The sequence below is a fragment of the Larus michahellis genome, chromosome Z (genome assembly GCF_964199755.1).
Source record: "Larus michahellis chromosome Z, bLarMic1.1, whole genome shotgun sequence".
NCBI classification, from domain to species: domain Eukaryota; kingdom Metazoa; phylum Chordata; class Aves; order Charadriiformes; family Laridae; genus Larus; species Larus michahellis.
In genome coordinates this window covers 26,611,640-26,625,222 of record NC_133930.1, presented here as the reverse complement: position 1 = coordinate 26,625,222, position 13,583 = coordinate 26,611,640, and the positions used below count along the sequence as shown (strand labels likewise).

The 13,583-nt window shown below is 44.6% G+C and overlaps 1 protein-coding gene across 2 annotated transcripts; it reads left to right on the top strand.

The window, feature by feature from the left end:
• The first annotated feature begins 2,922 nt into the window (after positions 1–2,922).
• On the top strand, positions 2,923–13,220 carry F2R (coagulation factor II thrombin receptor). Of its 2 annotated transcripts, none has more exons than XM_074569599.1 (2): positions 2,923–3,212; positions 11,768–13,220. In XM_074569599.1, exons 1-2 carry the CDS (start codon positions 3,125–3,127, stop codon positions 12,958–12,960), a joined length of 1,281 nt encoding a protein of 426 aa, XP_074425700.1. In that variant the 5' UTR covers positions 2,923–3,124; the 3' UTR covers positions 12,961–13,220. The 2 variants fall into 2 exon arrangements, with proteins under 2 accessions (XP_074425700.1, XP_074425701.1); XM_074569600.1 differs by lacking the exon at positions 2,923–3,212 and adding an exon at positions 3,346–4,047.
• The last annotated feature ends 363 nt before the right edge of the window (positions 13,221–13,583 follow it).

The following is a 13,583-nucleotide window of genomic DNA, read 5'->3' as shown; positions in this document are numbered from 1 at the left end:
AACAGCATCTTTCTTTGGCCAAGCAGACAGAAACACCATCACAAGCAACAGCTTTGTGCTGTTTCACTTTGCGCTGATCTGCAAACCTTCTTCTTTAGCTCTTTTTTTTTTTAAAAGAATACAGGAGCAATGCAACAAACTGCCCTCTAACAGCAAATCCAAAGAGTGACAGTCACATCTCATTTTAAAAAAGTTCATAACTAGATATACAACCCTCTTCCTGGAAGCCTGGTTTTGCTTTTGAGATATGCTTCTAACCTCATCCTGTTTGAGCAGTCACTAGCCACCCGGGACATGCCAGGATAATCAGTGTATTAAACAGCAGGAAGATGGCTCCTTCCCCAGACACTAATGATGTAGCAATCTTACTACAATAGTTGTAGACTTTTTTTGGTAGACCTAGTGTGTTTAACAGGAATGAATTTTTGTCCTGCAACATGCTTCTACTGAAAAACAAAGCTCTGAAAAAAGTCTAAGAAGTAGAATTAAAAAGTGCTAACAGGTAAAAGCCTTAGAACTCATGAACTCTTCACCTCTGTTACAATTAGTTTATCTACAGATGAAGCAGCAAGATGACTTGCATAGCTACAGGAGGCAAAAAATAACTTAAATTTGGTTCCCATATGCAGACAAAATTTAACGAACAGGGGCTTGGTCTCTTTTATTCACTTCCTATATTTACAGTAATCTAATTTACGAAGATTAAAGGACATAGATACTCCCTGCAGTTCAATCTGAGTTTCACAGAATCACAGAATGGTAGGGGTTGGAAGGGACCTCTGGAGATCATCTAGTCCAACTCCTTGCCAGAGCAGGGTCACCTACAGCAGGTTGCACAGGAATGTGTCCACATGGGTTTTGAATGTCTCCAGAGTTGGAGAAGACTCCGCCACCTCTCTGGGCAGCCTGTGCCAGTGCTCTGACACCCTCAAAGTAAAGAAGTTCCTCCTCATGTTTAGGTGCAACTTCCTGTGCTCAAGTTTGTGCCCACTGCCTCTTGTCCTGTCATTGAGCACCACTGAAAAGAGCCTGGCCCCATCCTCCTGACACCCACCCTTGAAGTATTTATAAGCGTTGATAAGGTCCCCCCTCAGCCGTCTTTTTTCCACACTGAAAAGACCCAAATCCCTCAGCCTTTCTTCATAAGAGAGGTGCTCCACTCCCCTAATCATCTTGGTAGTCCTTTGCTGCACCCTCCCCAGCAGTTCCCTGCCCTTCTTGAACTGGGGAGCCCAGAACTGGACACAGTACTCCAGGTGCGGCCTCACCAAGGCAGAGTAGAGGGGGAGGATGACCTCCCTCCACCTGCTGGCCACACTCTTCTTGATGCCATTGGCCTTCTTGGCCACAAGGGCACATTGCTGGCTCATGGTCATCCTGTTGTCCACCAGGACTCCCAGGTCTCTTTCCACAGAGCCGCTCTCCAGCAGGTCAGTCCCCAACCTGTACTGGTGCATGGGGTTACTCTTCCCCAGGTGCAGCACCCTACACTTGCCCTTGTTGAATTTCATAAGGTTCCTCTCTGCCCAATCTCCAACCTGTCCAGGTCTCTCTGTGTGGCGGCACAGCCTTCTGCTGTGTCAGCCACCCCTCCCAGCTTTGTGTCACCAGCAAACTTGCTGAGGGTGCACTCCATCCCTTCATCCAGGTCATTGATGGATATATTGAAGAGGACTGGACCCAGTACTGACCCCTGGGGAACACCACTTGTCACTGACCTCCAACTAGACTCTGTGCCCCTAATCACGACCCTCTGAGCTCTGTCTTTCAACCAGTTTTCTGTCCACCCCACTGTCCATTCATCTAACCCACACTTCATAAGCTTCCCTATGAGGCTGCTTTGGGAGACCGTGTTGAATGCCTTGCTGAAGTCAAGGTAGACATCCACCGCCCTCCCCTCATCTATCCATCCAGTCATGCCATCGTAGAAGGCTATCAGATTAGTCAGACATGATTTCCCCTTGGTGCTTCTGCAATAATAAAGGCACTTCATACATACGAACAAATTCTAAATGGAGCTTACACACAGACACTTTTTTTGTCTGTATTACTGTAAACAGAAGGATATACAGTTGAGAATGGAACACCATACCCTAGCAAACCAGAGTGCCTACTTGTAAAGCTTTTGACTGTGTTATAGGCCTAAGAAATACAGACCACTCAAACCACCAGTGGAGTAAGTATTTTCAAAAAAAGGAGCCTAAATAATAGCTCTGAAGTTAGCAAAATATCCTCCTCTATAGATTTCACATAGGTTTCAGTTCAACCAGGTCTTGATTCACGAGCAGCTCTGAAGCACAGAACGAGCTTTGCTCCCAGCCAAGGCACGTGCCACTGGAGCTCAGGAGTGGCACCAGTTCCTCTGGGGTCTTGCAACAACAGACACGAGGATGGCAAAGGTGGGTAATGAATGGCTTTTGGGTTGTCCTGTATTTGTAAAGCAGTCAGCCTACTGAACCCGTGCAATACAAGCTTGATGCTGTCTACTTTATACAAAGGAAATCTATGAATTAAGGAGCTTTTCTGAAGGAGCGTGATCTTTCATTTATGAGTAACACAACGATTTCTACTGGCCGTGTAACTGTGCTCCCGTGGGGCACTACCAATCTGGACTGCACAAAGACAATTCGGCAAACTCCGCTCGGACTGATTCCTTGAGAAAGGCCCTTTCTTCCGCACCTCCTGCCTTCCCGCCCTGCCCGAGCCCACGACCCCATCCCCATTTCCCAGCTGGGCGCCGCCGCTTTCCGCTGCCGTTTTCGTCGGGGCGGGGGGCGCCTGTTGGCCGGGCTGCTGTGCTGCGGGGGCGGGACGCTCTGCCCTGCCCTCCGAGGCCCGGCTGTCCTCCCCGCCCCCGCGGCGGGGCAGCTCGGAGCCCCCCCTCTCCGCCGGGGCGGCGCGGCAGGAAGGCGGTCGCCCCCCGCCCCGTTCTCTCCCCCGCCGCCGGAGGAAGCCTCGGCGGCCCTGGGGCGGCCCTTCCTCATCCTCCCGGCGGTGGCCAGCCGCCGCGCCTCGGCTGCGCTCGCGTCCCCCTGCGCCGGACGGACGGACGGACGGACGGACGGAGTAGCGGAGGGAGCTCTCCGCGCCCCCCCACCCCCTTCCCCGCCCCGGCTCGGCGGCCATGGGGCCGGGGGCGCTGGCCGCGCTGCTCTGCGCCCTGACGCTGCTGGGCTGCCCGCCGCCCGCCGCCGCCGCCACCGCCCGCCCCGGTGAGTCGCCGCCGACGAGGAGGCTGACGGGGGTCGGGAGGGGAGGGGAGGGGAGGAGAGGGCGGGCTGAGCGCTCCCGTCGCGGGTGGGGTCCCCCGGGAAGCGGTGTCCGGGCGGCCCGGGGTGCGCCGAGCGAGGAGCCCGGACCCCCGGCGAGCTGCGGCACCACCGTGCGCCTTGGCAGAGGGGAATAAATGAAGAAAACACGCGTTAGCCCACAGCGCCGTGGGGCTGCACGTAGACAGGTCAAGAGGCTCCTGCTTTGAAGTTTTAACTGGCGCTTAGGATGGAGTTTCCGTTGGCGCTCTGTGAAACGCTGCTCCAGGCTCGTTCTCATAGCAGCGGCAAGAGAACAGGCCACAACATAAAGGTAGCCTGGGCAAGGCAAAGTCTGACAGATACTTTTTGAGAACTATTTTTTTTTTTTTGATAAAGGCAATGTCATAGATCTGAGAAAGACGCAATGCCACGGGTATGGTTATTGATGGTGAAGAAAGGTTTACAGTTATCCCATCTCTAAGGAGACAGCCACGCAATCACAAGTTACGATGGAAAGAAGTGACCAGGCTGGCGAGACATGCTAGTGGACTTCCTTAAAAAACTAGCATTGACTTTCGTTAACAACTTCAGAAGATAGAGTGCCAGCTGAATTTGTAGGTCGTGCAAAGTTTGGAAGACCTACCAACACAGAATAGTTCAGAATAGCCACCCCATGTAGATGATCTTCATGGTTATTCAATTAGAAATAGTACTAATAGCAGTGCTGTAACTGGTGAGACCATGGATCCATCTAGCTCAGAGCTTGTCAGACAATGCAGATGCTGAGAGAAGGGAGGTAAGAGAAGACATGCATGCATGTAACCTTCCAGTTTCTGGTAGGGGTACAACAGTACAAAGGGCAAGATTATGCATTTAGAGATTACACTGGTTTTTTCTGTAAAATTCAGTTTAACATTTTTTTGAATCACATAGTGATCACAGTGCTGCGGTTCAAATAACTCATCCCCATGAGATGCCTGCTGGAAAGACTCAGTTCAAGCTCTATGTACAGAAAAGGGCTGATTTGAGGAACAATTTCAGAGCATGGCATTATTTGATGGCTAAAATGAAGGCTGAAAGGGGACAGAGCTATTGTTTGTAATGATGCTGGGAGGAGATGTATCAGAAGGGGCAAATAATTTTGGCTGAACAACTTTTTGGCACAAAGATAAGTGTCCTTGAAGAGATCACAGTCATGTCCGTATTGGAAGTCTAAGGAAAATGTCCTTATTTAAAAAAAAGCATGGGAAGTGGTGGCGGTGTAAAAGACAAACTATACAAGTTAATTCTAGAAAAAAGATTGTACTGTTGGGTGCTATTCTTCCAGTTTATGGAAACATTCAAAACTGTTTTCCTGCCTTTTGCAATTATAGTCTTCATTAAAAAGCACCCTGAATTACACTATTTATTTGCTGCTTCCTTAGGAAATAATGATTGAAATAGTTACTGTATTACATCATTGAACAAAAAATTCAAAGCAAGTTACTTCATGCGCAGTAGAACTAATAAAGCCTGGCTGTCTGAACACGTCTTCTGCTCTCCTTGTGCTGGCTCCCACTGTAATAATATAATTTCCCCCCTGTCCCAGAGTACCTTCCCTGTTTCCACCACAATTCCCATCACCCATGCACTGCTGTATCCCCAGCTCTGCTCCGCCCTTGCACCTGCGGCTTCTCCCCTGCTTTTCACTTGGTCCTTCAGCATCCGCAGTTACCATGTTACTGGCCTGTGCTGCTCCTGCGGGCAGGTGAAAAAGCAATAGCTTGGCAGTGGGTTGTCGCTAGGTGCTGCCGAGGTGGCTGGCTGAGGTCTCAACCTGCCTGGACTTCCCTGCGTTGGGACACTGATAGCCAGATAGAGAGATGTTATCATTGCTTGAAGGCAGTACATGTGGTGAAGGAGACTGAGAAAGGCAAGCAAAAAGGAGCAGACATCTGGTTGCAAGAAAACAGCACTTCAGGAAAATGCATTCAAATCGCTACTACATTGCTTGTGTAATAAAATAATGAATTCTGTATAAACAGAGATGTGGGCTAAAGAAGATGTTTTAAAGACAATACGGTGTTTATTTTTACAAATGCAAATAATTGTTATCTGTCATAGAAGATCGTGTCTTACCTTGTCTGTCATGCATCTCACATTCTGCTTGTGAGTACCTTGGCCACTGTACTTATGGGCCACTGAGTAATTTAGATTCTAGATGCTTATCACTGAGGATTATACAATGAGGAGATAAGAGAAACCGACTTTTTGTTATAAGCCAGCGGTATGGGTTCAGCTATCATCAGTAATGCCCAGAAATTGGTATTGATTGTTGTCTAGCAGTAAATTGGGAACATATTTAATTGGCTTGTGTAGGAGCCTATTCTTTAGTTTTCCACCTCACAAAGATATCCCTTGGGACATGGGCATTGCCAGCTTGTAACATGCTGTCCAGATTTATGGGTCCACACAAATAGTTTGAAATTTTCTTGTGGAGCACAAGAGTGCTTTTTAAGATTGGTTGAAGCTGTTGTATTTTTTGGTCTCTACTTCTCCTTTCACAGAACAGTATGCATAGTAGCCCTTTGCATATGAAAAGAGATGTAAAAGGAAATTATAACATAGCTCTGTGTTAAAAAAAAAAAAAAAAAAAAAACAAAAACAAAAAACCAAAACCACTGGCTTTCAGGGGAAGAAGAAAATACATATGGTGATCATGAGACCAACAATATGTAGTACTTGATGGAAAACAGCACAGTATGAATAGTTAAACATCCCAAACTTACTGAGCTTTCAACATCATTTCTCTATGTCCTTGTTGGAGAATCAGCACAAAGACCACAGGCAGTAAAAGAAAACTTCAGGCAATTTGAGTATTGCACTGATTCTACCTAATTTTTGCCTTTCAAATTCCTTATTGGAAGCAATGAAAAGACTATATGTATATTGTTCAGTGTCCTGACTGCACACCACAAGGATAAAACCTCAATGCTTTATCCTGCTCTTTCTTTGTTCTTAGTTTCTTAGTCCTGTTCTTTCATAGCTATTTAAATTTTACAAGTACTTTGATACAGCTGCTAACTCTTTTGTATCAGCAATGAGAATACTGTTAGTCATAAAAATAGCAATCCGCCAGGTTTGACCTCTTCCAAAAGGATCGGATGACAACCTAGCTAAAATAGGATAATAGGATGACTGTTTGAACATTTATGATCATTATACAAGCTTTACCTCTCTTTTCCTAACAGATTATTTGCATTATTAAAAATCACTTAAGCTGTAGTGAAACGTTTTAGACAAGTGATGTCTACAGCTTTAAAACAGCTGGAAAGGAACATCTGACAGATTCTGGTATAGCTGTAGCTATGTAAGAGTAGTTTTAAAATCTTTTCTGTAGAACTACTGTATTGGATGTCTTGTACTATCCCAGCTTGTAGGTAATGCCTGTTTCCCATTACCGACCCCTGTGTTTATTGTCAAGGTTCATTAAGATCTTTTCAATTAATATGACATCATTTCATCCTCTTCTGTGTATAAATCTCCTATCACTGGCATTTTCAAATAAACACTGACACAAAAGGAATCCAGAACCTCAGGGCAGTAACTATCTTCCTTTCTGTTTCAGAAAGCATGAAGTGCGCTATTGTTTGTTCTAGTAATACACAGACACTGTGTCATACAAACATACAAGCAGCTTTGCAAAGGAAATAAACTGATATGTGGCTATCAATCTTTTAAATTAAAATAAAACTGAATTTCATCCAGATAGTTTAAATACCCACTCTCTATATTATCAAGTGCAAAGAAATAGCAAGTTTGAGGTCTCATTGCATTTTTCCATAGATCTGGCTTTCAAGTAGTACCTCATGTCATCCGAGTTCAAGGTGGGGACATGGACGGAGCACAGGACACAGCGTGGAGGTGTTGCTAACAGCATCAAGCTTATACAAAGAACACATAGTTTTCACTAAGTTAAAGTATTATCCCAGAGAATTTTAACTAAGCTAAAATTATTTATGGAATGTTTTTGTTATGAATTATTGTAATAGGATTCTACTTTTAGAAAAGTTTGATAATGGACTAATGCAGACCCTAATAAATCCTTTAATCTAAGAAAGCTGTAAATAAGTTAGCTCCAAGAATTCAGATATAATTAAAATTATTAGTAATGTTCAAGTAACTATAAGTAATAGCTACGACAAAGGTCGGTAGTTGATAACCCCAATCATCATTTTTTTCCTTTAGCATATTTTCATATCGTTGTAAGTTAGGAATCACTGACAAGAAATGGGTCAGGTTACCACCAAGGGCTTCCACATTAAGTGACTTAACCGGAATCATTAAGGGTCAGTGGGTCTGACTGGTTTGCTCGCTAGTCTGCAGAAAGTGAGGGACTGCAGCAGTGGTAGCTCAGGTGAGGCAGCGCAGGCAAAGCCCTTCCAAGTTCAGAGATACTGGGATGAGAGAGGTGTTTGCTGGAAGCACCTCAGTTACCACATCGTGCAGAGGTCATCTTGGTAGTTCAGTTCCTGACTTCAGACACAGGTTTACGCTCCCTCTCATCAAGTTCATTTATACCTTTGTTCCCCAAAACCAAGAAAAAATGTCGTCTCTTAATTTGGTTCTCCACACTGTTCTTCAGTGTTGGAGAAATCAAGAAGGACATGTAGACCTTCAGGGACTAGGATCATCATTGTCTTCTGTTTCAGAAATTTAATATTTTAGAAATGACAGTGGAAAAAACATATTCACTGCATTCAAAGTCTTGAAGTCATAAAACTTTTATGTATGGGAGATACCAGAGGTACTGTTCAAGATTTTTCATCACTCTTACTGATGTCAACCATGGAGACAGGCCTCTGGGCATGAGAAATTAGGGTTTTTTCATTCGAGTGAAATTGCAGTCATCCCAAAAGGAATGAATACCGATGGTGTCAGTTGTGACAGATTTCTATTGCAATGATTGTTAAGTACTGGAAATCACCTATTTGATGTCAGCCACAGGCTGAAAAATTTAACTTGTGCTGCACCTGAACTGCTGAACTAGGGGCTGACTCCTTGAGTCATCCAACTGGTTGGACTAAACTTTTAAAGTAGGGTTAAAGATTAAGGATCTATAGTTTTGCCTTTTGTTAGTGTTTTGTTTTAGACAGCAGAATAGACGCTCATATAAATTGTTTTCATTCCCTTCTGTGCAAACACTGAATCTCACATACTTGTGTAAATTTGTGTTTCAGTAAAAGTACTAAATTGTTCCTACTGCAGTCTATGCAACAAGCTCCCAGGTTGAAATTCTCATCCAGCATCGTTTTTTCTGGCCTGCAGAGGTTGCAATCTAGTCACTTTGCATACGAAAACACTTCCCCTCTTTTGTCCGCTCTGCCCCCAGAATGTTGCTGTGACACAGCATGATACATACAACGCAGCAGCTTTAAAAAAATTCCCGAAATTCCCTACCATACCACTCCTCTGATCTCCCCACACATTCAAGTCTGAATTTCACCAAAATTAAAGCCAGGTGCAGTGCCCTTCTCGCACAGCCTGCGCACAAAGGGAGGTAACTGCCTGATTAAAGCTGTAGCCACTCCTCTCTGCCATCTGCCTCCTTCAGATGCTTTTGTTCTTATCTGCATAAAAAAAATGCTTTGAATTACTGTAGAACAAATAATTGCTTCTAACGAGTAGCATCTTAGATCAGTGAATCATGCCTGTGTACTTTCAGCTCACTGATTTAAGCTAACACACCTTCAGTTTTTCTTTTAGTTGTCTAGGATTCAAGCATGATTACTTAAGGAGTAGTAACTCTCTCACTTCCGCCTGCCCATAATACGTTCGAATTACCCTACACTTAAGTAGATTAAGCCGAAGCTGAAAAAGACAGTCTTCCGAAATAAGTCCCCATACAAACAACTTTTCTGAAATAATGTCTAAAATATCTTGCTACATTCAGAAAGCAGAGATACCCTGTCCTGACGCTTTTCTTCTCAGTCACAGCCACTGAAACCCACTGCAGAAGACACAGCTGCAGAGGGAACGCTAGTGGCAGGTTTCGGCAGTGCCCTGAGGGCACACTGGACACATGCTGTCCTCCATGATACGTGCTGTGGGGTAGGAGAAGTAGAACTGGGGAAGTGTTTCAGTGCAAGCTGTGGCTACCAGTCTGATACAAGCAAAATGTTGATCCGCGTCTGCCTTGAAGACCGCATGCACACTTCTGCCATCTGTCTTGACGGGGGCCATTAGGTTGACTAAGATATCTCCAACGCACACAGAAATACTCCAATAACTTGATGTTTTAATTGCACCTTCACTTTCTGGTATTTTGGTGACGAGTACTTCTAATGGGAATTTTGTGTATGAATACTAGTATTTATCCCAGCACCTCATTTCTTACAAACTCTATGAAGGGTCTGTCAAAGACAGTTCAAGAGTGGCAATTTATGGTTGTATTTGTGTTGAAGTAGAATCATAGAATCATAGAATCATAGAATTGTTGAGGTTGGAAGGGACCTTTAAGATCATCGAGTCCAACCTTTAGCCTACCCTGACAAGAGCCACTTCTAAACCATGTCCCTAAGTGCCCCATCTACCCTTTTTTTAAACACCTCCAGGGATGGTGAATCCACCACCTCCCTGGGCAGCCTATTCCAATGTTTAATAAACCTTTCAGTGAAAAAATGTCTCCTAATATCTAATCTAAACCTCCCCTGATGTAACTTGAACCCGTTTCCTCTCGTTCTATCACTTGTCACCAGGGAGAAGAGGTCAGCCCCCATCTCTCTACAACCTCCTTTCAGGTAGTTGTAGAGGGTGATAAGGTCTCCCCTCAGCCTCCTCTTCTCCAGGCTAAACAACCCCAGCTCCCTCAGTCGTTCTTCATAAGGTTTGTCCTCCAGACCCCTCACCAGCTTTGTAGCCCTTCTCTGGACATGCTCCAACACCTCAATGTCCCTCTTGTAGCGAGGGGCCCAAAACTGAACGCAGTACTCGAGGTGGGGCCTCACCAGTGCCGAGTACAGGGGGATGATCACTTCCCTAGTCCGGCTCACCACACTATTCCTGATACAGGCTAGGATGCTGTTGGCCTTCTTGGCCACCTGGGCACACTGCTGGCTCATATTCAGCCGGCAGTCAACCAACACTCCCAAGTCCTTTTCTGTCGAGCTGCTTTCAAGCCACTCTGCCCCAATCCTGTAGCGCTGCATGGGGTTGTTGTGTCCCAAGTGCAGGACCCGGCATTTGGCCTTGTTGAACCTCATACCATTGGTCTCAGCCCATCGGTCCAGCCTGTCCAGGTCCCTCTGCAGAGCCAACCTACCCTCAAGCAGATCAACACGCCCACCCAGTTTAGTGTCATCTGCGAACTTACTGAGGGTGCATTCGATCCCTTCATCCAGATCATTGATAAAGATATTAAAGAGAACCGGCCCCAGCACCGAGCCCTGGGGGACACCACTTGTGACTGGACACCAACTGGATTTAACTCCGTTTACCACCACTCGCTGGGCATGGCCATCCAGCCAGTTTTTTACCCAGCGAAGAGTACACCTGTCCAGGCCATGAGCAGCCAGTTTCTCCAGGAGAATGCTGTGGGAAACAGTGTCAAAAGCTTTGCAAAAATCCAAGTAGATAACATCCACAGCTTTTCCCTCATCCACTAAGTGGGTCACCTTATCATAGAAGGATATTAGGTTTGATAGGCATGACCTGCCCTTCACAAACCCATGCTGACTGGGCCTGATCACCCTGTTCTCCTGCATGTGCCGTGTAATGGTACTGAGGAGGATCTGTTCCATGACCTTCCCAGGCACCGAGGTCAGACTGACTGGCCTGTAGTTCCCCGGATCCTCCTTCCGGCCCTTCTTGTGGATGGGTGTCACATTTGCTAACCTCCAGTCAGCTGGGACCTCCCCGGTTGTCCAGGACTGCTCATAAATGATACCAAGTGGCCTGGCGAGCACCTCCGCCAGCTCTTTCAATACCCTTGGGTGGATCCCATCCGGCCCCATAGATTTGTGCACCTCCAGGTGCTGAAGCAGGTCCCTCACCATTTCCCTTTGGATTAGAGGGGCTTCATTCTGCTCCCCATCCCTGTCTTCTAGTTCAGGGGTCTGGGTGCTCAGGGAACAACTGGTCCTACTGCTGAAGACTGAGGCAAAGACTTCATTAACTACCTCAGCCTTTTCCTCATCCTTGGTCACTATGTTGCCGGCCCTATCTACTAGAGGACAGAGAGTAGCCCAGAGACCATAGATGAGATTAGGTCCTTAAGCACAAATAGACTCCCTACCATAAAAAGCTTCCAAGCTAAGACATGGGAGATCAAGGAGGACATTTTACCCAAACTTGTAAAATGAACTAAAATAAAAAGGGCTGGACTAACATCCGTGGACAGTCTGTGCTTTGAATCAGGAATTAACCTTATTATTTTGTGTTGCTAATACAATCTTAGCTTTCCTTTTTGACAGATGTTTTCTCTTCCCCATAGCATGTAAATATTTGCTTATTAATCTCAATACTTTCTTATTTTTCAGCCTCCCCATATAACGGCAGCTGGCCACGCATCAGAAGTTTTGTGATGTCTTTTGTACACGAGGATGACCGTATACCTACTGAAGGTGATATTGAAGGTGACTTGGAAGTTGGATCAGGAGCCACCAATCAGACTGGATCGTTCCTACGTGAACAACGAACGGTGTCAGTGCAAACAGCAAGATACCTCACCAGTCCGTGGCTGACGCGTTTCGTTCCTTCAGTTTACACCTTAGTGCTTGTGCTGAGTCTCCCGCTGAACATTACAGCGATACTCGTGTTCCTGAAAAAAATGAAAATTGAAAAGCCAGCTGTAGTATACATGCTGAATTTGGCCCTTGCAGATGTCCTGTTTGTAAGCGTGCTTCCCTTTAAGATTGCTTATCACTTTTCTGGAAATGACTGGGTTTTTGGACCTCAAATGTGCCGTTTCATCACTGCTGCCTTCTACTGTAACATGTACTGTTCAATAATGCTTATGACGAGCATAAGCTTCGATCGCTTCTTAGCAGTGGTGTATCCCATGCAGTCTCTTGGGTGGCGTACGTTAACGCGTGCCTCGCTGACTTGTTTCATCATATGGCTTGTAGCAGTAACTGGGGTTATACCTTTTCTCATCAGAGAGCAAACGATGGAAATACCCAAGTTAAATATAACTACTTGCCACGATGTGCTAAGAGAATCTGAACTTCACGGCTATTACCTCCACTTCTTCTCCATCTTCTCTTCTGTGTTTTTTGTAGTGCCGTTTATAATTTCTACTGTCTGTTACGTGTGTATCATTCGATGTCTTAGTTCTTCTACCCTTGTTGCAAAACAAAATAAGAAGACCCGCGCCTTGCTCTTGTGTGTGGCTGTTTTTTCTGTTTTTGTTATTTGTTTTGGACCAACAAATGTCCTTCTATTAATTCATTATATCCATTTTTCTTATGACAACAGCTTAGAGTATCTCTACTTTGCCTATCTACTCTGTGTTTGTATCAGCAGTGTGAGCTGTTGCATTGACCCCTTTATTTACTACTATGCTTCTTCTCAGTATCAGAGACAACTTTTCAGTCTCTTCAACTGTAAAAAGACTTTCGATCCTAACAGTAGTAACAGCAGTGGCCAGTCAGTGTCTACCACTAGTAGAAGGGCTACATGCTCTACTAATGTGAATAACAGTGTCTACAGGAAATTACTAGCAATGCATTGAGATAGCGTGTCTTACGTGTGCTTAATTTTTAGACAATTTCAGACAAAAAAAAAGACTATTATATCCAAGAAATGCAAAACCTTAAACCAAGTTGTTGTACAGTACATAGTTTTATGGATTCATTATAGTAATGCACAATTCAAATTATAACTCTGTATATGTATAAATATATATATATAGTATATGTAAATAAATTAATGTAGAGGGGAAAAGTAATTTCTCAATAATAGTTGTTGTGTGTTTTTCAAATAAACTCCTTTTTTTCAGACAAATCCTTTGCATTGTTAGTTCAGTTTATTGCAGGAGTTTTATGAAATTCCATTTTAGGATTTTGAGCTGTATCAGGTTGATTAAATTCTTACTTATGGAACCACTCCATCTATCCAGCACTTCCTGAAGAAAATGAAAATATCTTTCTAGGTGTTTTTGGTTTTTTTTCCCATTTGTCATTATTTCTGGAATTATCTGTAAACTTTGTTTTCTTAGCATTATTTTGCATCTTGGACACTACAATGGTTTATTTTACATTTTTATATATTCCACTTCAAAACAGTCTGTATGGTTTTAGGAATGTGAGCAACTGAAAATCAGGTGCTGATCAGTGGAATGTGTCAGGGGATATA

Excerpts from the sequence above, each read along its gene's own strand:
- F2R (XM_074569599.1), top strand. The coding sequence starts at position 3,125 with ATGGGGCCGGGGGCGCTGGCCGCGCTGCTCTGCGCCCTGACGCTGCTG. Across the intron at positions 3,213-11,767 it reads CGCCGCCACCGCCCGCCCCG|CCTCCCCATATAACGGCAGC; the intron begins GTGAGTCGCCGC and ends CTTATTTTTCAG.